The sequence below is a fragment of the Capricornis sumatraensis genome, chromosome 21, assembly GCF_032405125.1.
Source record: "Capricornis sumatraensis isolate serow.1 chromosome 21, serow.2, whole genome shotgun sequence".
Classification (NCBI taxonomy): Eukaryota; Metazoa; Chordata; class Mammalia; order Artiodactyla; family Bovidae; genus Capricornis; species Capricornis sumatraensis.
In genome coordinates, this window is record NC_091089.1 from 63,297,569 (window position 1) to 63,322,479 (window position 24,911).

General features: G+C 48.4%; 1 protein-coding gene across 1 annotated transcript in view; it reads left to right on the forward strand.

The window, feature by feature from the left end:
• The window catches only part of TNFRSF11A (TNF receptor superfamily member 11a), a 52,300-nt gene extending 33,921 nt beyond the window's left edge, over positions 1 to 18,379 (forward strand). The window contains exons 12-13 of the mRNA XM_068993675.1: positions 1,252 to 1,975; positions 18,054 to 18,379. Of these exons, the coding sequence (XP_068849776.1) occupies positions 1,252 to 1,975; positions 18,054 to 18,379 (1,050 nt within the window). The remainder of the gene's footprint in view (positions 1 to 1,251; positions 1,976 to 18,053) is intronic.
• The last annotated feature ends 6,532 nt before the right edge of the window (positions 18,380 to 24,911 follow it).

Consider the following 24,911-nt stretch of genomic DNA (forward strand, 5'->3'; position numbering starts at 1 on the left):
TCAGATCCAGCAGCTGCTTGTATTTTCACAGCGCTTTATTATTTGCTCTCCATATGTGTGTCTGGGCTGCCCAGGCGCTGCTAGTGGTAAAGACCCCGCCTGCCAGTGCAGGAGGCTTAGGAGATGCGGGTTAGATCTCTGGGTCAGGAAGATCCCCTGGAGGAGGGCATGGCAACCCACTGCAGTATTCTTGCCTGGAGAATCCCATGGACAGAGGAGCCTGGCGGGCCACAGTCCATGGGGTCGCAAAGGGTCAGACACGACTGAGCGACTGAGCACAGCAGCATGTGTCTATGCGCATGTATATTTTTTCTCTGGAATCTTTTCAGAGGCAAACACCATGCTCCTCCATCCTTAAGTACTCCCATGAGAGTTTCATCAGAACAAGGATATTCTCTTATGTAATCATAGTACATTTATCACAATCAAAAAACTTAGTAGTGGTACAATACTATTATATAATTTACGTTTGATCTTAAGATTTCAGTAATTATCCCATTATATCCTTTTTAGATCTAGTTTCTTAGGTATTCCGTTGTGTTAGTCGCTCAGTCACGTAACCAGCCAGGTTTCTCTGTCCATGGGTTCTCCAGGCAAGAGTACTGGAGCGGGTTGCCATTCCCTTCTCCAGGGGCTCTTCCCAAACTCAGGTCTCCTGCATTGCTGGTGGATTCTTTACTACCTGAGCCACCACCTGGAGTTCATACCGATTTCTCTAATTCTGGTCCCAGCACTACAGAATTCATTGTAGTCTTTCCTTATCTGTGCTTGAATCTTCCCTTCTTCCGAAGCAGGAAACCCTGTTATTCTCAATATATTTACTCATTTACTCAATTCCAGAATACACAGACAATAGTTTCAGAATTACTAAGCCATACCACAGCAAAAAGCAAAGCTACTAACTAGAATTCAGTATTTGTTTATGGGTTGTTTTTTTTTTAATTGAGATTGAGAGCATGGGCGAGATCCAGTGTTCTGAAATTACTTGGGTTAGCTCCCCCCCTTGCTTGGATGTAAACACGCTGCCCCCTTGGAAATGCAGTTCGATTCATCTGTTTCTGGTTGGGCTCTATTTGAGGGTTCCCCCCACCCCCTAATCTTCAATAACCCAAATAAAGCGCAGCAGTGAGCCTTCCATCTGTACTTGTTATGGTGGAAATGATTACCATAAACACCGTTTTCAGCCGCGTTTAGCAGAACCACGTTCTAACGCTGGTATTAACGCTCTGCCTTCTGAATTTAAATCAGCAGGAGTCCGCAGGCAACAGTTTCAGCTGCACTCACGTGGAGGCCGCTAGCGCCCGCGAAGTCTGTGAGGGTGTCTTCCTGCTGACCCTGGAACAGAAGGTGTTTTCTGAAGACACGTGCTGTCCGGAGGCGGGGGGCGCGTGCGCAGCGGCCTGTCCCCCTCGGGGAGACACCGAGATGCTCTCCTTGGTCAGCGAGATCGAGGGGGACCCCTGCCGGCCGGTGCCCACGGAGGACGAATACACGGACAGGCCCCCCCGGACCGCAGACTCCGTGGTGGTCCTCACCCCGCCTGGAGGCCGGTCGCCCTTCCCCGAGCCCCTGGAGGTGGGCGAGAACGACAGCTTCAGCCAGTGCTTCACGGGGACAGACAGCCTGGGGGGCTCCGAGAGCCCCCGCCTCCCCGCGCCCCCCTGCAGGACTGCGTGGAGGCCCGCGTCCCCCAAGAAGTCCTTGCACGGAGAAGCGGGGGGCGGCCGGTGCCCGCACTGGGCAGCCGGCGCCCGCTCCGCAGTCGGCTGTGCAGGCTGCGGGGACCTGACTGCGGCGGACCCGGCGCCCGGCCTGGAGACCCCCCCGAGTGGACCCTTGCCCCAGTGCGCCCACGGCATGGGCCTCCCGCCCGCAGCAGACCGGGCCGAGGCGGGGGGCCAGCCCCCGGACGGGGCCGCCGCCGAGCTTCCCGGCCCCGCGAGGGGGGCCCCCGGTGACCAGCCGCCGGCCTCAGGTGAGTGACCGCGGGCTCTCCCTCCGGCACAAAGGCCTGGGCTCGGCCCAGGGTCTGCGCGCGAGTCTCCCGCCGCCCGGTGAGCAGGGATGCGCAGAGGGAAGCAGCCGCTCCTGTTTCCTCCTGAGAAGCCGCTTTGCTGGGTGGGTTTCCGTTCAGTCCGCACGACGGGTTTGTGGGCTGTACCCTCTCCCTGTGCGGACTCTCTCTCTTGATTTACACGTGTCTCGTGCCCTTTTGCCTTCAGGCTCCTCGCGACGGGGTTAGGCCTCAAATCCCAGCATTGAGCCCTGAAGACTGTCAACACTGACCTCAGGACTGGCTGAAGTCAAGGCATTCCCTCAGATTTCTGGATTTGGGTGTTGGTTTTTTTCTAAAGCAACCTAGACTTCAAATCCCACCCCACAAAACTCATAAATTTCAGGACAACAAACAAAATTGTCTAGTTAGTCCTTGAGGAATTAGTATTTATTGAGGGTAGTTTATTGATTCGGGACTAGATTCATGAGGCAGTGGCTTGCCTGGAGAATCCCAGGGTCGGGGGAGCCTGGTGGGCTGCCGACTATGGGGTCGCACAGTCAGACACGACTGAAGCGACCTAGCAGCAGCAGCAGCTGTCCTTTGACACTTTTTATGAGAAGCCTCTTTTGGAGTCACTGCATAGGGTGCATCTATGGAACCGGGAGGGCGGTTTTACGATTTGAAGTCATGACCGAGAGCTGTTGCCACACCACTGCCTGAGCACAGATGGCCCGCCAGCGGTAATATTGTGGCTTCTTTCTGCGAAGGTGGGACACCCTCTGTTTTATTGTGTAGTCACAAGGAACTTGATGCCCTCACTGATGCTGAGGGCTTCTTCTGGCTCTGGAGATTATTTGCTGTATTATGGGAAGCAGGGAGGTCAGGGATCTCTTCCAGAAATTTCTAAAAGCTCTAGACACTCTTGCCAGAAAAATAAATATATGGAAAGTGAAGTGAAAGTGTTATTTGCTCAGTCCTGTCTGACCCTTTGCAACCCCATGGACTGTAGTCCTCCAGGCTCCTCTGTCTGCGGAATTCTCCAGGCAAGAATATTGGAGTGGGTTGCTGTTTCCTTCTTCAGGGGATCTTCCCAACCCAGGGATCAAACCCAGGTCTCTCGCATTGCAGGCAGATTCTTTATCATCTGCACCACTAGGGAAGCCCTATGAATATAGGAAAGTGTTAGTTGCTCAGTCCTGTCCAACTCTTTGTGACCCCATGGACTGTAGCCTCCCAGGCTCCTCTGTCCATGGGACTCTCCAGGCAAGGATGCTGGAGTGGGTTGCCATGCCCTCCTCCAGGGGACCGTCCCAGAACATCGCAGGCAGACTGCTCACCGTCTGAGCCATGTGCACACGTTCTATTTAAAGGGCCTCACAGCCTCCTCCCCTCTGCAAAAGCACAAAGCCTAGTCAGGGACACCTTTATTCTGGGATGCTTTTGCTTTCCTGCCTCTTGGTTTAGACCGCCAGCAGCTCTAGCAGCCGATCTCGCAATTGCTTTATAACCATGAGGCAGCTCCATCGGGCCCTGAGTGGGGACCGCTTTGTCTCATGCTGGTGATGACTCCTAGCTTATTGAGTAGAAGGGTGAATTTGAATCTGTTTTCCAAGCTTTGCGGTTTGGCTGTACCTACACAGATTCACTGTTGTGTCAATGTTCGATCAGCTCTCAGTCAAACTGAAAGAGGGAGATAAGCTGGGGGCTATTTTTCAAAGAATCCTGATGTCTTTTTCCTTCCAAAGACCTCAGCTTTCTTTTTCAAAGATTTTAAGTGATTTCCATATCTAAAAGTTTGGCTCTGTGGTTCGTTTGTGTGGTTCTCTTTCCTTTCTGGAGGTGACTTTTCTTTCCACTGGTTGAACACACACACGAAGCGGAGGCCTTGGGGCTGCGGGGAGGGCGGAGCCTGCGCGGGGCAGGGGCCGAGTCCCTGACGCTGCTGGGACAGAGCGCTTTCTCAGTTGCTGACGTCACGAAGGTGACGTTGCTGCCGTGTGAAAAACGGACGCAGTTCTAGGAAGAGCAATCTTGGACAAAGAGAAAGAGATCGTTTTTTTCTTCCTTAGTGTCATGACACCAAAATGGCAGATTTGAACTGTCCTATGAAGAGTTAAAACTGCCCATCTCTGCTTTTATCCTTTCTCTTCAGCACTAAACATCTAAGCATGGAAAAAAGAAAAAAAAAATGTGTACCATCCACTAAGTGGTGTTAATTTGCAAGAAGTTTACACTGCTTTTTCTGTCTAAATCTGGTGCTCAGCCATATAAAACATCCGTAGAGCGTTGCCAGCAAGCGGGCCAGATTCATGTTCGCCTGAGGAGCAGCCAGACTGAGTCTTGAGGCTGTGCTGTTGCTGTGTAATTACTTCTACACGAATGGCCTCCCGGTTCCTGGTCCAGACAGCACTTTCTCATTCTTGCTTTTTTGCTCCTGGCTGTGCCAGGCCTTAGCTGTGGAATGCGGGATATTTAGCTGTGTCGTTAGTTGGGCCCCCTCCGCCGAGATCATGGAGTCTTAGCCGCTAAACCACCAGCAAGGTCCTCATCAGTGCTTGCTGTGCTTGGTCATCGCTCAGTCGTGTCCAGCTCTTTGTGGCCCCAAGGACTGTGGCCCACCAGGCTCCTCTGTCCATGGGGATTCTCCAGGCAAAAACACTGGTATGGGTTGCCATGCCCTCCTCCCGGGGATCTTCCTGACCCAGGGACCAAAGCCAGGTCTCCCACATGGCAGGTGGGTTCTTTACTGTCTGAGCCACCAGAGAAGCCCATTATTACTTAACAAAAAAAAAAAAAAAGAAAGAAAATTCACTTGCCTGTTCCAGGTCTTAGTTGTGGCTTGTGGGATCTAGCTCCCTAACCATGGATCAAACCTGGGCCCCCCACATTGGGAGCAAGGTGTCTTGGCCATTGGACCACCAGGGAGGTGCTTCTTTACTGCTTTTTTTAAATTGCCATGATTTATGTTCTATGAAACTGTGTGAAAGAGGATGATGCTTGGGTAAAAGTTATGAGTGGGCTTAATCCTAAAAGGCACCATCTTCCCAGGACTTGAGGGAGGTGACCTTTTTATTGGCTTTTGGATTTATATGTGTGAGTATTTAAAATGAAAAAAAAAAACAACAACTTGCAACCAAATCAAGTGGTTTGTGCAGAAATGACAGGCCTGGACACTTCCTCAGTAGGAAAAGTACCTTTCTTGGCACCCAACTTTTGCAGACGATGATAGCTCTTCAAACAGCTCCATAAGCATACCTTTCAAAAATAACACCCGATGGTAAGTCTATTATAGTCATGTTACGACTCTTAAAGAGCAGGGAGGATTATCAGCCAAAACCAATGGAGGGGGAAAAGACACTGGGGTCGCAGTTTATGTAACCATGCCCTAATTTACGCCTTAAAGTCTCCTGATGACGTGATGCTGGTTACCTTGCTGACAAGCTCTTTCACCTGAGTTTGGAGGATTCTGTCTAGAAAATCATTCCATGTGCAAGAAAGAACGGCTTCTGGTGATGCAGGTGTCACCAGTTGGCCAGCGACTTGATTCTGGCTCCTGAGGTGACATAATTGGTTCAGACACTTCTGAGCTGGACAGAGGTGTTTCTTCACGGGGCTCACAGCGATTCTTCATGAGCACCAGCCACACGATTCTCTATCGAGTCTTCACTGAGGTTCTGCTGAGACACGGAGACTTGGAAAAGCTGGGAAGTAGGGATGGGCGCCAGGGAGTGGAGAACACGAAAAGAATCAGTAATCTGAGAAAGCGCGGGCCCCTCTCTAGCGGGCACCCCACGGGCCCCTTTGCCAGCTCGCCCACCTCCGCCTGGCCCCTTTGGTAGGAACTTCTCCCCTTCCTGCTGGTGCCCACACGCTTCCCTTCATGTGGCCGCCTCATCCTGTCCCCTTTCCAGAGCACCCAGTGCCTCCTGACCTTCAAGTCCCTGCTCAGGTTGTGTCCGACTCTTTGTGACCCCATGGACTGTAGCCCCCTGGCTCCTCTGTCCAGGGTTTTCCTGGCAAGAAGACTGGACTGGGTTGCCATTTCCTCCTCCAGGGGATCTTCCAAACCCAAGGACTGAACTCAGATCTCTCACACCTCCTGCATTGCAGGCAGATTCTTTAGCGCTGAGCCACCGGGGAAGCTCAAATGCTGCTTCCTAAACGAGGGAAACTCCCCATCTGTGCCCCCAGCAGCCCCTGGTAACAACCCCTGGCATCCTTCTCCCCGAGCCCAGGATACCCACATCTGTAACAACAGCCATCTCGAGGCAGCCACGGCCAGTTAGTTGGTAGGAGTTGCCGTGACCGTCACCACGCCTGGCCTTCCTGGTCTCTCCCAAGGCAGCTTACCCACTGTATAAATGAATACCTGTCCATAAGCTCACTCACTCACTTGTCCAGCCGTGAATAACTAGAGGAATGAGAACCGTAGCTCCAGTTTGTCCCCTGACTTCCTCTCAGCCCCCCACATCTCCCGCCTGTCCTGGGGCTTGGGGGCAGGGGATGGCAATCTCCCGCCTGTCCTGGGGCTTGGGGGCAGGGGATGGCAATCTCCCGCCTGTCCTGGGGCTTGGGGGCAGGGGATGGCAATCTCCCGCCTGTCCTGGGGCTTGGGGGCAGGGGATGGCAATCTCCCGCCTGTCCTGGGGCTTGGGGGCAGGGGATGGCAATCTCCCTCCTGTCCTGGGGCTTGGGGGCAGGGGATGGCAATCTCCCGCCTGTCCTGGGGCTTGGGGGCAGGGGATGGCAATCTCCCGCCTGTCCTGGGGCTTGGGGGCAGGGGATGGCAATCTCCCGCCTGTCCTGGGCAGGCTCGGGTGTCCTGGCGGAGATAGGCAGACGTGGCAGAAGTGAGGATGCTGGTCCATCCGAGCAGCACAGACACCCCCAGGCCTGGAAGCCCGGGCCACAGGAGGGTGAGGGCCCCGCCCGACTCCTGGGTCCCCCTTCCAGGCCTCCCATCCCTGGGCCCACCCTGTCCTGAAACGACTGTTTTTGACCATCCACTTCCATCCTGTGAGACAGATACGGTCTTTTTACCCCAATTTTCTTCCCATTTCTCCCCTCCCCTCAAGCAAAGAACAGTCCTCTGTTTCTGGCATGCTTCTCTTTCCTGCTGAAATGCCATCCGCTGACTTGTATTGATGTCGGAAAGTGAAAAGTGTTAGTCACTCGGTCGTGTCCAACTTTTTTGCGACCCTATGGACTGCAGCCCACCAGGCTCCTCTGTCCATGGAATTGTCCAGGCAAGAAAACTGGAGTGGGTTGCCACTCCCTTCTCCAGGGGATCTTCCCCACCTGGGGACTGAACCTGGGTCTCCTGCATTGCAGGCAGTCTTTGCTGTCTGAGCACCAGGGAAACTTTGTTTACCTGAGCCACATGTTTGACATTTAGCTAAGTATTATAGGAGCAGGCATTAGCTCAAGGACTCTATAAGTTAAAAATACTTTATAGTTCAGTTATTTGGTAATAAAATTCAGCATTCATTGGTGCTAAAAGTCAATGCATTATTTCAAAATTTATGAAAATTTTGTTCACTATATACTTTCATTTAGCCCTGCTTGCCTTCTTTCTGTTCTAATGGGGCTCATTTTGGAAAAGGTTTCATTTATAAGCTATTCTAAGTAATTTTCAAGCATGATTCAGAATGGAACTATTAAATCCTGCTCTTCCCTTCCCGTATCATCATAGACCCAGTTTCTCCCAAATGCCTGAAACAGATCTTGCATTTCCATAAAAAGGAAAATCACATGAGAAGCATATGGGTTAAATATAAAATATGTTTTTAAAAAATTCCAGAAGAACCCAATATAGCTTGGGTAATTTGAGTGTATTTGTGTATATTTTTAGTTCTTTTCCTTGGAAGAAAATCTACATGACAATTAGGTGATAATATTTGCTATAGTTCTTGTGATTTAATACTCATACATCATGCATTTTAAACAACATAATAAGCCTTTGAGGAGACAAGTGTGCATTACCTTGCTTTAAAATGTAAATTCTGTCAGGGATTGGGTCCTTACAAGGAAGCTTATTCTCTCTGCCTGAGAAATAGTGATTCCATGGAGCTTGCTATGCAAAACAGGGAGTTCACAAAGTATAAACATCTTTCTGGTCGTGATAAGACTCTTCATTTCTTCATTGTTTCTGTTGACTTAAAATGCTATTTTTAACTTTCTCAAGTGACCTGAAATTTTTTCTAGCGAAGTCACATTAAATATTAATGTTAAGCCAACCAACCCATTTTAAATGTTAGAAGCTTCAGATTTTCTAATTCAGTGAACGCCCTCAAGACTTCCCTGGGTAGTCCAGTGGTTAAGACTCCATGCTTTCAATGCAGGGGGCTGGGGCTCAATCCCTGGTCAGGGAGCTGCACACCACATGCTACAACAAAGACCAGGTGCAGCCAAGTAAATAAATAAATATCCAGAAAATAAAAAAGTCAGAACTCTCATATCATGCTAGTTTTCAAAGCATCCTTTTAGATAGCCTTCACATAGAGGTCTAACAATCACCTTGTGTTAAGAGACATTAAGACTGTTCTGACATCCTGAAGGTTGTATTTTTATCAGTGATATCAGAGGTATGAGAGTTGGACCATAAAGAAGGCTGAGCACCAAAGAATTGATGCTTTTGAATTGTGATGCTGGAAAAGACTCTGGAGAGTCTTGCTGTCCCTTGAACAGCAAGGAGATCAAACCAGTCAATCCTAAAGGAAATCCAACCCTGACTGGAAGGACTGATGCTGAAAGTGAAGCTCCAATACTTTGGTCGCCTGATGTGAAGAGCCAACTCATTGGAAAAGACCCTGATGCTGGGAGAGATTGAGAGCAAGAGGAGAAGGGGACGACAGAGGAGGAGATGTTGGATGCCTTCATCGGCTCAATGGAGATGAATTTGAGCAAACTGGGAAACAATGGAGAACAGAGGAGCCTGGCGTGCTGCAGTCCATGCAAAGAATTGGAAGTGACTTAGCAACTGAACGACAAAGTCAGAGGTTTGTGTTACCAGATGCTGGCTAAGTTTGGCTTCCCTGGTGGCTCAGACAGTAAAGAATCTGTCTGTAATGTGGGAGCCCCCAGTTCGATCCCTGGGTTGGGAAGATCCCCTGGGGAAGGGAATGGCAACCTACTCCAGTATTCTTGCCTGGAGAATTCCATAGACAGAGGAGCCTGGAGGCTTACAGTCCATGGGGTCACTGAGAGTTGGAACCGGATGAGCAACTAATGCTTACCTTCTTACTTCCTCACAGAAATCCTATGGGCACATTCCTCACCCAGGACCACACAGCAAGTCAGCAATGAAACCACAACTCACACAGCTGATTCTGAAGCCTGTGCCTTGAACATGGCACTGTCTCCCTATAAATCAGTGCCAGTGATCCTGTTTCCATTTGTTTATCATGCACTGGAGAATCCTCAGTGAGCCACAGAATACATGCAAACTTGGGCCGGGATCGCTGGCTACTCAGGCTGAACGAGGGGCGGTGGCCAGGCCAGGCCAGGCCCAGAAGTGTCCGTGGGGAGAGATGCTAGTGTCTGTGCAAAGAGGTGATGGCTCCCCTGGCCTGAGTCCCCTCTGTTGCAGTTACCGCTTCTTTGGTGAGGAAAGCTGTTTCTTCCACATCCTCCAACCTCATCCTGTTTTGCAAGTAAAATAAAGTTAAAATAAATGCCAGGGGCAGCTTTGATTGGGGAAAAGCTGGCAGAAAGGCAGCTTCAGACAGTGAGGAAGAGGGACGTGATTGGCCTGGTTTAGCTTGTATTCCCAGAGGTCTGTGGCTTGTCCGTGTGTGCTCAGCCGCTCCAGTCGAGTTCCGCTCTTTGTGACCCCATGGACTGTAGCCTACCAGGCTCCTTTGTCCGTGGGATTTCCCGGGCCCCTCCTCCAGGGGATCTTCCTGACCCAGGGATCAAACCCACGTCTCCTGCTACTCTTGCATTGCAGGTGGATTCTTTACCTGCTGAGCCATCGAGGACACCCCTGTGGACAGCTGGGGCCTATAAAGACCTTGAGTCTTCCTAAGGCCTCTTGGACAAGCCTCATGCACCCCCTTTCTTCTTCACAGTCCCCCCTTACCAGCCAGAACATCCTGCCGCGTCCTTGGTTCTCAGTGGAGAGAGCTACCCCTCCCAGGGCATGCGCCAACTGCAGAAACCATGCAGCCATGGGGCGCCCACCGTGTGGACGTGCAGCCCTACCGCCTCGCCGCCCCAGGCCTCGGCCTGTCAGGTCCGTTCGCACGACCATGTAAAACGCACTGAATGGTGGAAAGCAGATCTTAGGGAATGATTAGTTGTAGGCAAGGTCAATTCTGGACTGAGGCATAACACAAGATAAGGACATCACCAACTCACTCAAAACCTTGACCTACTCTCCGACTTCCTTGGGGGTCCAATGGTTAAGACTCTGAGTTTCCAGTGGAGGCACCACAGGTTCATTCAATCCCTGGTCCGAGAACTAACATCCCATATGCTGCATGGTCCAGCCAAAGAGAGAAAGAGACCTTGACCTTCTCTAGTGCTATTCCCAGCTCACAGCTGACCTGCACGATGAAAAACGAGGCCGTGGGAGAATGTGTGTAGAATTACTCAGATGAGTGTTCAAACCAGAGATGGTTAGAACAATGGACCACTTCAGCCAAGAAAACAAAAGTTGGTTAGATACCTAGAGGTAAGTGCTCTTTCAGTCTTCAAGATCAGTTGAAATCCTTCAACAGTGGAAAAATGGCATGACTGCTCCAGACCTTTCCCAGTTGGGAAGTGTCACAGCTTCCAGTGACAGTGTTGGAGCACAGCTGTTAGATTCTGGGAGTAGTAATGCCAGCCTTGCACCTGTGAAAAGTTCTTTGTTATTTCCCAAGCGTTTTGCAAGCCGCCACCTCACCCAACCCTATGCCATCCTGCCAGGTATTCACGCGTTCCTGTGTTCATTCATTTCGCATTTATCATATGCCTGCTCTGGCGGCTGCACTTGCCGGGCTAGATGGGCTTGAATGCTGATGCTCGTTTCATAAAGGAGCAGGCCACACTGTAGGTGGTTTGTCCCAGATTCCACAGTGAGTCGAGGCCAAGCCTGGGGAGGACCAAGGCTTTCAGAGCCTGTCTGCTCCTCCGTCCCAGCCCCATTTCTGGCCCTCCTGGACTCGGGCAGCCACTGAAACCAGCACCCCGCTAGTCACCGTCATGTGCTTTCTGCTCTTCAGGGAGTGAGGCACCACTCTAAGCAGCCAAAATCTTTTTGCTGTTGAAGTTGAGACGGTGGAGACTAGCACGCCATTGAAGTTAGTAGATTACTTGCAGGTGAGTCTGCCTGTGACAAGGCTGGGAAAGAAGGGTGTTAGTTTTCATTGCTGAAGCCACGTCAGTCAGTCCAGGGGGGAAAGAAACAAGCCTGGGGTGCTCAGGTGCGGAGTCAGGGCAGGCTGGTGTGATAATGCCGCCCGTTTGGCGTAGCGGGGACTCGCAGTGAGGTCTGGACACGGGCGTTGCACCAGTTACTGCTTCCCCAGTGGCACTGGTTGGTAAAGAACCTTCCGGAGACATGAGGGGCGAGGGTTTGATCCCTGGGTCAGGAAGATCCCCTGGAGGAGAGCATGGAAACCCACTCCAGTATTCTTGCCTGGAGAATCCCATGGACAGGAGCCTGGTGGGCTGCAGTCCACGGGGTCGTGAAGAGTCGCACACAACTGAGCACACAGGTCACATCACTGTTATCACTGCAATAGTGACCCAGCTTAATCTCAATCTAGCTGCACTTTAGCACAGAGGAACCCACATTCTCCTAGCCTCTGCAGAGGGAGCTGATGGAAGCCGACAGCACACTGACGGATGACTCACAGCTAGTGGGTCACTCTAGGCTGCAACGCCTAGGACCTGCGGCTCCTCCCCAGTGAGTGGCCAGGCTTACTAAAATCCATGGGTCATCCCAGTCCCATGAGTGTGAGCTGATCCTGTTGTAATTTAAAAATTTAACTGAACATTAACTGGTTTAAAAAAATGAATTTGATAAGCATGAGAATTATTTCTATGAAAATGATGAAGTGCTTCAGGACAATTCAAAGAATGAGCTGCTAAAATCTTTTTGCTATTGAAGGTGGGATTGGTGAGACTATCCAAGATTGGGGGGATAAAACTCTAGAAGGATTCTGCACTTAGACCACTTGGCAGCTGACTGAGTGCTCACTGTACTTTTTAAAATATAACCTAAAATTTTTAAATTATTTATTTGTCTGCTCTGGGTCTTGTCTGCAGCACGTGGGATCTTTAGCTGGGGCCTGCGAACCCTTAGTTGTGCAGCCCGTGGGATCTAGTTCCCTAGCCTGGGATAAAACCTGAGCTCCCCGCATTGGGAGTGCAGAGTCTTAGCTACTGGACTGCCAGGGAAGTCTCCTCCTTTCACTTTAAATGAACCAAAACAAGATCAGAGGCAAACCCTTCCGGGAATCATTGATAAGTGAGCAGACCTCTTCTGAAAGGGACAAGTCTCAGTAGTTCTCTATCGGAAAGTGGGTGTTGAAAGTTTTACAGCAAGTGACATGTGACTTGAACACCAAGGAAACATATCGTATAATCTGTGTTTTAGGAGCACTGGTGGATAGCCTCTGCAACTCAAGAGTTTTTAAAAACTTAAGTTCTTTCTCAATAGAGAAAATCAGATCGGCAGACAGGTCTGCAATATAGAAACATGTCCAATTTCTAAAATGTTACCTCCCCAAAGAGTGACACTAAGTTAGAGCATCAGTGAGGGGGAGAACACAGAGCAGGACTTCTGAGGGCTGCCTGTCACCAGCTGTGAAGTTTCCAGAGCCCAGGGAAATGAAACTATGAAGCCCCTTGTGCAAATCTTAGTAAGAGCTTCAAGATGCTGGCAGCAACATTACACAAGCCTGGGGCCCTTCTGAGCACAGGGTCCTGGGTGCCTGCACGGGTCACGTGCCCCTGAACGTGGCTCCATTGCCACTGACTGCTACTGGCAAGTAAGTAGAACTTCGTAAAGAAGTCTCGTTTGTACCAGTTTATTACTCATAAAAAGTCAGTGTGAATGGAACAGACTTGGACTTGATCAAAGATGGTCTTTATCATTAATTGTACTTCTGATAAGGAAATACATGAAGAATAAAATTGAGAATCTCATACTCTTTCTAGGTAACTGGTCTTTACATCCTAATTGTCAGGAATTTAAAGGTTGTTTTTTTTTTTTTGGTCCTCTCCCCTCTACTTTACCTCCCCCTCCCAAGAATAATATTCTTGATCCAATCTATGGATCAAAGAATTCTGAAATGTTAAATATATCTCTTATGCAAAAGGGTTTGAGTTCTATTTTGGGAAAAATTAGAAAATAAAAATATAGACCCTAAATAGAGTAAATCAAAGATATGTTGGCCATGAGGCAAAGGCATGGAATAAAATTCTTAAGAAGAAAAGTTTAACACAAAATCTTGACGTGTAAGAGGATGGTTTAAAAACCTGTTTTTCAATCTGAGTTCAGACAAACTGAAGATTCTGACAAGGAATAAGGTTAACCACAATGGAGTCATGATGATGATTTGTTGGAAAACAAAACTTTAAAGGATGGAGAAATTATATATATCATGACAAAAACAGATAAATCAATACGAAGAGGATGAAGAGGATATTTAATTCAAGACCATAAATCAGTCATACTGTGGTAAGCATTGCCCTGTGTGTAGGTTTATATAATTTTGAAAAATGACAGAATCAGCAGTCGATGTTGAAATAATAAAAAGCTGGAAGAAATATACCAAGAAAAAAAATCACACTTTAAAGCCACTTACAATTGCTGCTCTTATTAAATAAACATAGTATCTTTTATCGTTAAACATGGTATATTTTAAATTGGAATGGAATGTTTATGGTATACACATATCGCTTTTGGTTTCTCACTTTGACTTTTGTGTTAAACTAACTAGTGATCCCTCAACTAGGAAGACTTCTCTTACTTAGTGGTCATTCATTCTGCTGCTGCTGTGGTAGGAGCTCTTGTGTCAGGCTTGGTTGGTTGCTGAGTTACTTGAAAAAGTCATTTACAAGTTCATATCTTAAACATCTTTAACTTAAAACATTTAACTTACAGTCACACATTGACTTTTTTTAGTACAGGGACATACATGTTGGTTGGTTATAGTTTCCTGAGCCTTTTTCACATTAACCACACCATCATAATTCCCAATTTCTACTTCTATAGTGGGGAATGAGAAATTATAGATCTTTGCAGAACAAATTTGAGTGTAAACTCCTTCTGCATTTTTAAAGACCCCTTTTCTTTTTTTCTTTTAACAGAGGCCTTGGCCAGTTCAGCAGCTTGTTGATGTCTTTTGTGTTTCGTGGCTCACACTTATTTGGGTCATTGCAAAGCATTCACTTTAGTTTTCTTAGAAACATTTGCTTTTTTTCACACTTACATTTCACAACTTTACACAAAGCAGGTTCAGTTCCAGACCGCCACAACAGAGCACACATCATAGTAAAGTGGGCCACATGAACCTCTTGGTTTCCCAGTGCGTATGAAGTTGTGTTTACACCATACACTGTCTATTAAGTGTGATAGCATGTCTAAAAAACAATGTAGATGCCTTAAAAATACTTTATTGCCAAGAACTGCTGACATTATCTGACATCGCAGGGTTGCCACAAACCTTCAATTTATACAAAACCCAGTGTGTTCAAAGCACAATAAACTCAAGCAAGAAAACAAGGTATGCTATGCTTGTATTTAATTAAATTTCATGAGTTCAACTAATTAAAAACAGACCTGAGAACTTGGTAACTGGTGGGAGCAGAAAGACATCGGCATACTGGAGAGTAGACCCCTAGCTTAGGGTGTGCTGGGTTATAAGAACATCTGTATACTTTTTAACTTTTATTTCATATTGGAGTTTAATTGACAATGTTTTAGTGCCGGGGTCCAGCCCCGGTGGATCCAGGGAAATCGAAGGGTGGACGGCGTTGGCGTGGAAAGACTTGTTTATTTATTAATATAAGATTAGATTAAGAAACTATAGTGTAGTAAGAAGATTAAGTGGAGGAAGAGGGCTGAATAGCTTGGTTTACGCGAAAGACCAATAAAATTCCAGACAAGGAATTTGCACCATCTAGGTTGGGCCACCGGCGCCCACTTGAATATCTAAGGGTGCCTCACCTTAAGCTCCCTTTCGCGTGGGTCTTAACAGCCAGGGCAAGTAAGTACACCTGGCGAGCCTCCGCGCCCCAGATGGAAATTCAGCCTGAAATTAAAGAGCAGAGCAGAGGGAGGGAAAGGGAGAGAAAAAGAGAGAGAGAGAGACACAGGGGGAGCCAGATTCCCAAGAAACCAGGCCGAGAGACTAGTTCAAGAAACTGGTCCGAGAAGCTGGTCCCATCCTTTATTGTTCAAAAGGCCTTTTATACTTTTGATAAAACATGGAGATCAATGGGTAACACAAAATTATGTAGCGTTAGCAACCCAGATTCTTTCCGTATATCATTTTGTATACAAAAGCTCTCAGGTGATTTACATTATCTTCTGGCCAAGAGACTTGTTAACACTTTTTGGCTCTCTTCCTTAATGAATGTTAATTTTGTTTCCCCTGAAGTGTTTTTCTTTAATCTGCATCTCCTTAAAGCATTAAAGTTACATCTCTATAGAACAAAGGCGCAGTGGGTTATAACAAAGAAGGTACTTAACTCAAAGATCTAATGTTGCTACTACCAGGTCTACTACTTGTTTTTCTATATACCAACTATATCTACAAATAAAGGATATGAAAAATTCAGCAGCAAGCATTGACTCAACAAATGAAACTTTTAATCAGTCCTATTCTAAAGATTTTGACTCTTCGGAAGCCCCTACATTCCTAGGATGTTTTAAGCTTCCTGTGCCTCCTGCGGTCAGGAGGCCTCAAACAATCACATGCCCAGCTGTACGAGTTCTGCAGGCAGGCTAGAAAGCCATCAGAGGGTTTTTTGGATTGAAACACTCTTTCAAATGCAGAAGAATAAAGCCCTGAATTGACTTTTTCCAGAGAATGTCAGAAGAGTGGAAAAGCAGAGCACAAAAGCCGGCAGATTTTTGTTGGGGTACATGCTTAGGAATTTCCAGAGGGGTCCCTGAAGTCTGAGCACGCCTTGTGTATGTCAGCTTCCTTCCTCATGACCTTGTCACGGGCGGGATTCCTCACACTGGCTTCCGGCATTTTAGTTTCAGGTGGACAGCAAAGTGATTCAGTTATATGCATACGTATTCTTTTTCAAATTCTTTTCCCATTTAGGTTATTACAGAATATTGAGTAGAGTTCCTAGACAGTAGGTCTTTGTAGGTTATCTGTTTTAAATACAGCAGTATTATATATCAATTCCAAGTTCCCAACTTATGCCCTCTTTCATTTTTCCCCTTTGGTAACTATAAGTTGTTTTCTGTGAGTCTGCTTCTATCTGTAAATAAGTTCATTTGCTTTGTTCTTTTAAGATTCCTCATATAAGTGGTATCATATATTTGTCTTTTTCTCTGACTTGCTCACTATGATCACCTCTAGGTCCATCCATGCTGCTGCAGATCACATTACTTCATCTTTCTGAATGGCTGAGTGACACACCACTGTGCATATGTCCCACTTTCTTTATTCATTCCTCTGCTGATGGACTTTTAGGTTGCTCCCATGTTTTGGTTATCGGCAACAGCACTGCAGTGAACACTGGGCTGCATTATCCTTTCAAATTGTAGTTTTCTCTGGATATATGCCCAGGAGTGGGATTGCTAGATCATGTCTGTATTTTTTAGAGGGAATGGAGAACGTGTTGGTGAATGGAATACTAGCTGGCGTTGCCTAAGTTGCTTGGGGAATTAATAAATAAATCCCCGCCAACACCCATCTAGGGGCACACCCAACACAGCTACCTACGGGAAAAACAGCATGAGTTATAAATCCTCAATTATGACTTCCAATTTGTGGCTCATATTTGAAATCTGTTTTCACTGAAATCCCTGTAGTGGGCCATGGGGCCTGTCTCAGCATCTCTGCAGGTGCCCTTTGGGTGGACGGAAGGCTCCTGGGATTCCCTGGATGCTGTTGGTTCTTCAGTCAGACCATCCAAAATTTGCCCTCCATATTGGAGGAAATCTCTTCGTGGAGAGTAATGACAAAACCAGTTTTACTTGTGTAAATTTTTATTAAGCTTTGTCATAACAGAGAAGGAACAAAAAAGATGAAGTTAATAGTGAGGCACTGTTTGGCTGCTCACCTTCGCTGGTCAGACTGAGATTCTGCTTGGGTTGCTGATGGTTGGAGCTTTTCTGCTGCTGCTTGGTATCTGGCACTGATTTTTGCCCCGGGGTCATTTCTAGAGCAATCAGTCTTTAAAATAGGAGAATAAGAGGCAGTAATTGTCCTAACATTCATGAACTTTCTATCTGGTTTTCAAAAGGCCCACTAATTAAAGACTGGCTAAATCCAGTCACCCACAAAAGGTCTTGATAGAACACCCTGGGGACAAAACAACCCCCCACCTCAGGGTTCAGAAGGGAAGAGTGATTTGTAAGATTGTTTTTGAGGTTTTTTTTCTTCTTTTCATGTTAGTCTTATGAATCTCGTTTTCTAGGAGTTAAAAAAAAAATGCTAAGGAAGTTAATTTCTGCTAGATACTGGGCCCACGTGGCCTCAGGCCATCCAGGGCTGAGCTCAGGGACCTCTCCAGGGAGTCCGCTGAGTGAGGAGGCTGGGCTGAGGTGGGCCCGAGGTCGGGTCAGGCGGCAGCCGTCCCTCCAGCCTCTGCGTCTTTCCTGACACGCGGACCCCCGCTGCACCCTCGGCCGTGTTTGCGGCGCATCCGTCCCCCGCGCGCCCGTCGGAACTCCTGAACGCATCTGAGGGTCTGCGATCCCGCCCGCGTGTCGCCCATGCGGCCAGCGACGAGGCCTGAGGCGTCTCCTTCGCGCCCTTCCTCCCCTCTGGGTCAGGCCGGGTGAGGCGACGGAGCCCGCGTCCGGAGCCGGGGTGGGCGCACCGGCCTCCCGCCCAGATCCTGACTCACCGCGCTTCCTTCTTCCTCTCCCCTGCAGGCAGTGTGACTGGAAACAGTAACTCCACGTTTATTTCCAGCGGGCAGGTGATGAACTTCAAGGGCGACATCATCGTGGTCTACGTCAGTCAGAACTCGCAGGAGGGCCCGGCGGGGCCGGGCGGCGGCGCGGGGGAGCCGGCGGGACGCCCGGTGCAGGAGGAGAGCCCGCCGAGCCGCGACTCGTTCGCCGGCCTCGGGCCGCGCTTCCCGGACGCGTGCCCCGGCCTCGACGTGGGCCCAGGACTGCAGGAGCGCGGCGCCCCGGCGCCCGACAAGGCCTCGCGGCCGGTGCAGGAGCAGGGGGCGGCCGAGACGCGGCGCTGAGCTGGGAGCACCATCCGCACTGCTGGGCGCCCCTCGGGGCCGCGGGGCCTCCGCTCGCGCGCCACGCACGTCGGGAGCGGCGTCGCCGCCTGGCGGCGGGGCGGGGCGGGGCGGGGCGGGGCGGGGCGGGGCCGGGCCGGGCCGGGCCTTGGGGCGTGGTCTCTGGCGGGCGGGGCCATTGTCCAGCGTCTGCGCCTTCACGGCCCTGCACAGCTGCGTGAAATGACACGGCGTCCTTCATCCACCTGCTTACATGGAATCGAGGACTTCGGAGGGGGGGAAATGTACGTTTGTTATTACCACTCTGGCGTCCACAGTCAAGTGTCAGTGCATTGCACAGGTACACGCTGCTGTCTTCAGTCGCTCCACTTTTTACTTCTTTCTAGTTTTTCTTCTCCTTTAACCTCTCATTATCAGCTCATCAGTAGTTTGCCTCTTCGTGGCATCTGTTTCTACGACTGTCCCGTTCCATTTAGGTCTGTACCCCCCCCCCTTCTCCATATTTGATATTTGTATTTCACTGTCTTTCATAACGTTTTTCTTGATACTGTCTCCTCACCCCACTCCTTTTCTTTTTACTATTTAACGATTTTCTTGAAAATTCTGCGGGTGACGGTCTTCTTTATATTTCTTTCACCCCTTCTCACAAGCAGGTGTCTGTGTAGTGATGGAAGGGGAGGGGGTGAGGAGTCTGTATTAAGCACTTTTGGGAAAAGGCTATAGAAATGTGAAACCTGGTGGGAAGCTTGGGAAACAAGAGGAGAGACTTTGAGCTTTTGAAAACTTTTCTGAGTTCTCAGTTTTATCAAGGAAGGGAGACTCCCCCTAAATATTTTTAGGTGTGTGTCAACTTCTAGGCAGCCCAAAGCTGCGATTTGTGTCTTTCTCCTTTAATCCATCTCAAAATGGTTCATCCCCATCCATGCCGAGATGAATGTGCATACCCATCCCGACAGAGACAGCAGAACTTGGGTATCTAAATCTCTAAAAACCTCCACGTTGCTGCACTTGGCATGCTCATTTCTCAAGAAAGGGGAAAACGTGGGATGAGTAGGATATGGGATGATGGCCTGCACACTCAGTGAAAAAAAAAAGGTGCTGGGAAAGTTCAAGAAAGGAAGAATAAAGATGTTAATATGCATTGTTTTTTTCTAAATAAGAATAGCATGAATGTGTTTAAGCGATAGGCCCCATTTTCTTCCTAATGTGTGTCTGTAGTTTAGCCTTGTAGAAGTGGAAAACATTCCTGTTATTTTCCATGCATCTGAATTAAAAACCAAGTCCTTATATTGTGAACTTAAGAAATTTTATCATAGAGATGCTTTCTCTTAGCATCAGTGCCCTTGTGAGGAACAGTGTGAGCAAGTTGAAAGGAGTTACCCAGCGGGTTTCATCTATTGCGGCCAGTTAGTATTTGTTTTCCTCAGGTACTGAAGTTACAATGCCTGGGCACATTCAAATTGATTTTGTGGATCTGGTAGGTTTTGAAAGTGCTAATAGTAGTCACTGTCCAGACTTGAATCACCTCAAACAGGGGTTTCTCCCTGTTGGTTGCAGGTCTGTTGGAAATGCTAGAATAGCAGCTGTCAATTGTTATTTTTAACGGAGAAGCAGAGGTGGCTCTATAATTTCTGTGGCTCCTTAGCAGACATGAAAAATGGCAGGAAATACACTTATCGCCAGAATGATCCGTTGGTGAGAATTTACTGTCTGCACTGCCCTTTTAGATAACATCCATCCAAAGACAGATGTTATAGAAATGGAAGTAACTATTATGCCTTTTGTTATATCACAGTTCACGGAGGAGAAGGTAGAGCTGAGGACCCAAGTTGCTACTGTGACTGTCACATCTCACTGATACTTTCTCTGCTTTCTTTTTTAAAAGTTTTCCTACAAAAAGGCACTAATGGTCATTTTTGACACTTTCCCTACTTGGAAATAACAAAAGAATGCTACAGTGAATGTTAAAGTATCTTGAGCTCCTTAAATAAAAGGTGCTAAATAAACACATAAGAATCTAGTTTCAGAAGAAGCTAGTATTCTTTCCCCATGCTGATCCCTGCTAATTCTATATTGATCCAAAGACAGTTAAATGATGGAAAATGGATAGCAAATATAGCTCTGTGTCTGTGTAGTATAGAGTTGTGTATGACAAATGTAAACAGGATTAAATGAAGACAGTAATGAAAAACTGGGGAATGTGATAAAGAGATTATTAAACTTATATTTGACAACACACTTTTTTTCATGGCTTGTTTAAACAAATCTTTTTGTGAAATAATGACCTGACTTCTTTCTGATCTCTGTGGCGTGCTGTGGTGTATCACATGTTGGTTGTATTGTGTCATTGGTGGAAACCTTGACAAGAGCTGGGACATGAAGTGCCTTGTTTTAATAATATAGCCACCGTAGATCTCACCAGTCAAACTCTTTAAAGTGCGGGTTGCTGTGTGGTGGAGGGGTTGAAGGGAAATGGAGTCTGGTGTTTTCTACCCCCACCTAGTTCAATTCTCAGAAATAGAAATAATTAATTTCTTCGCTCTCCTTGTAAGGAAAAGAGCAGTTTGAGTGTGAGATATTGGGACCTTCATAGGGCAAGAGGAGAGAGGGCTCTGCATGTGTAACAAGGTACCCTAAGACTCAGTGGTTTAAAACAACTACCATTGACTTAGCTCCCATCTCTGTGGGTTGGCTCAACTTGGTTGGTTCACTAGGCTGGGGAGAGCCTGGCTGGACTTGCTGAGCCATGTGCAGATTGCTGGCTGGTTGGCTGGGGGCTGGCCGGCTGGATGCTGGACTGAACCCGCTCCCTGCGGTCCCCTCATTCTCCCAGCAGGCTGCCCTGGCCTGCCTGTCCTGGTGATGGCTGAGTTCCCAGAGAGCAAGCAAAACCGTCCCATGCTTTTAAGACCTAAGCTTGAACCAGCAGGCTGACATTACTGCCTCATTCTTTGAGCAGAGCAAGACATGGGCAGGACTGCTCAGACTGAAGGGGAGGGCACGCAGAGCTGCAGGGAACCCAGAGGGATTGGTAGACAGCGAAGGGGGCGTGGGGCCCTTTTGCCAGCTCTCTACCACAGGCACGTTGTTGGTTATCAGATGATGTGGGGAGGGTGCATCGGGAGCCGGGGAGGAGCATTTCCCAGCCCCAATCAGGGCTTCCTTCTCTGGTGAGCAGGTTCCCTTGCTGCAGACGACAGTGAATTCCTGCAAGTGAGAGACTTGCATTCATATTTCAGTATGAAATTCCTTCCAAAGCCAGATGCCCGTGATGACCGCACTGGGTCTACAGTACTGTTGCATGCCATTGGCAGAGATCATGGAAAAGTGATAATTTATAGAATCAAGGAAATTGGTGCGATCCTTTGGGTAGAGGAACCTATTCATAAACAGATAAACGATGTTGTGTTCACCGTTTAGGCTGATGTAATGAACAGACTCTTGATGGTGAGGTGCTGGGCAGAAGGGTGACCTGAGCCGAAGTGCTGCTCGGGTGGAAGAGGTATAATTTTAAAGTTTTTTCTCTTTGACAGTCTCTGATGGCATGTGAATCCCTTTGGCCATCTGCTTTGGAGGGCTCTGGGTATGAGCTGCATAACGTCCTTTTGTGAGAAAGGATAAATCATTCAAAGGCCCAAACGTTTGGCTGGTGAGTCTGAATCATTTCTATTCAGTGTGCTTTTGATGCTTGGGCCACGAGCATCCCTGGAAAAGAGGATGAGGATAACTAGAGCGTCCCAGGGAGTCCAGGGGTGTTCTAGATTGCTGGGGGGGATTGTAAACATTGCTCTGCTGCAGTGCTGGGAAGGGGTCGTCTGTGCAGTTTCTGACTCCCCAGGGCTGTGCTGGTGAATGGACTACCTTGCACCTACTGCAGCCTTGCTGAGAACAGGTGGGGGTTGGGGGCCTGAAACGGCCTTGGTGGAGCCAGCAGAGGGCGCAAGCACGGCAGGTGGTATCACAGGAAGGAATCAGCAAAGGTGCAGGGGGGCACGAGGCTGGAAACCCTGGACCAGCACTTGCTGGTGGCCCCTGCTGAGGAACTGACTCCCTTGGTGGAACAGCCCCATGTGGCCCGAGGGTTGAAGTGTATGGAGGGACCCCTAAGGGATTCTGATGCGGCCTCTGCGACTCGCTGCACCGTAGTCTCTCACAGCTCCTGGGAGTCTGATTTTATGTCTGTCTGTCTGTCCACCTCACCACTCCAGTTATCTTGACCCCAGGGTGAGGTTGACACTCATGCTTAGCCAGTATCTCTTCTCCCCATTCCCTTAGTGTTAATAAAACTAGCAGGTACAAACACTTTCCAAAAAAATCTTTGTTGAAGAATAAGATGTCTAATAGCATCAAAGTTAAAAAGCCAAATTCCAGGTCTGATCTGGTAACTTCATTCCACCCCGAGGGGCTGATGAAGTTACCCTCCTCCCGTATCTGATGGAACAAGGAGAAGGTTTGCAATCAGACCTGGAGTCAAAACTCAGCCCTACCACCAGCTGACCTACCTTGTGCAGTCACTTCATTTCTGAGCCTTATTTCCACCTGGGTGAACGGAAGGAACATTAGTTTCTAGGGCTGCTGTGAGGGTGAAAAGGGGTGAGGAGCGTCCGGGCACCAGCGGCGCTCCTGAAGGGTCCCGGCCGTGGAGACCCAACCTGTTCGTCACCCTCCCCTCTGCCTCTTACACCGTCCATGTCTGGACACAGAAGTGGTCTCAGGCATCATGTTTTCTTCCTGTCATACAGACCGCATGGCACTAAAAGCAGCTCTGCCACCGCCCACAGACACCTTCCTGCTCGCTGAAGCGAGCTCAGGGACGCGCCTTCTCCACAGGCAACTGACGAGACTGCCGTCGATCCGAAGGTGTCATCACCTGACGTCACGCAGTGAGGGAGGTGGGCTGCGCCCTCTCGTCTCTGCCTCACGGGGCCGCACAGCTAGAACGGGCCCTGGTGGGTCCCTCATAGCTCCGACACTTGGGCAGAGTGAAGGGCACTGCAGTGTGTGGGTTGGAATGCCACGTTTGTCTTTCTCCTAGAGTCCTGGCTTTCTCTCCCAGTGTGGGGAGGACAATAAATTGGCTGCCAGCACAGAAGAGGTTGTGATATGGGCCCAAACCCCTCTGGGCAGGAAGTGGAGCCCAGCAAAATCTTTCACTGTGACCAAGGTGCTTGATTTCTCACAAGAAGGGCAGCCCTGGAACAAGGCTACACGGACTGAAGAACACAAGGAGAACTGCGTTCTTAGGCTGGGACTCCTATGAGGCACCTTAGTCCAGGCAGAGGCAGTGAAGCATCCCCGTGAAACGCAAGAGCAGGCTCATTTTTACTGGCTTTTACGGCCTCTCTATTCCAATGGCAAAGAAACCTGAAGAAAGATGCATATTTAAAGCTCTTAGAAGAACTTTTCAAAAATACTTACTATATCATGGGGAAAAAGCAAGCCTTTCCATTATCCAGGGGATCTTCCCAACCCAGGGATCGAACCCAAGTCTCCCTCATTGCAGGGGGATTCTTTACCAGCTGAGCCACAAGGGAAGCCCAAGAATGCTTCAGTGGGTAGCCTATCCCTTCTTCAGGGGATCTTCCTGACCCAGGAATTGAACTGGGGTCTCCTGCATCGCAGGCGGATTGTGTACCAACTGAGCTATCAGGGAACCCGTGGGATCATATGGTGAATGTATATATTTAACGCTGTAAGAAGCTGTGAAACTGTCTCCTAAAGTGCCTGTACCATTTTGCATCCCCGGGTGCTCCATATCCTCACCAGCACTCATTAGTGCCAGTTGTTTGTTTAGTTTCAGCTGTTCTAAAAGATGTGATTGTGGCCTTAATTTGACCGACATTTGCAGCCCATGACTGAGCATCATCTCCTGTGCTCATTTGGCCACATCTCAATCTCTTATTTGGTGAAGTGTGTCTTCATATTTTTTGCCTATTTTTTAATCAGTTTATTTTCTCATTGTGTTTTGCAGATTCTTTATATATTCTGGATATGAGAATATACAGGATTTTAGGCCTTTTATTTCAGTGACAAAGAAACCATGGAAAAACACATATTTAAAGCTTTTAGAGCATTCTTTATTTACTATTAGTGAAAAAAAAGACAATTTTTCATTTTATAATAAAATCAAGTTTCAGGATATATAAACCAGCAGCGGAGAAGGCAATGGCACCCCACTCCAGTACTCTTGCCTGGAAAATCCCGTGGATGGAGAAGCCTGGTGGGCTGCAGTCCATGGGGTCGCTAAGAGTCAGACACGACTGAGCGACTTCACTTTCACTTTTCACTTTCATGCATTGAAGAAGGGAATGGCAACCCACTCTAGTGTTCTTGCCTGGAGAATTCCAGGGACGGGGAAGCCTGGTGGGCTGCCATCTATAGGGTCACACAGAGTTGGACACGACTGAAGCAACTTAGCAGCAGCAGCAGCAGCAGCAGCATTTATTCAGAGTAAATGTGTCTACAATAGGACCTCTTTTCACAGCGGGACTCCCAGTGGCAGGGCCCCGAGCTGTTGCTTGCTCTGTGGTCT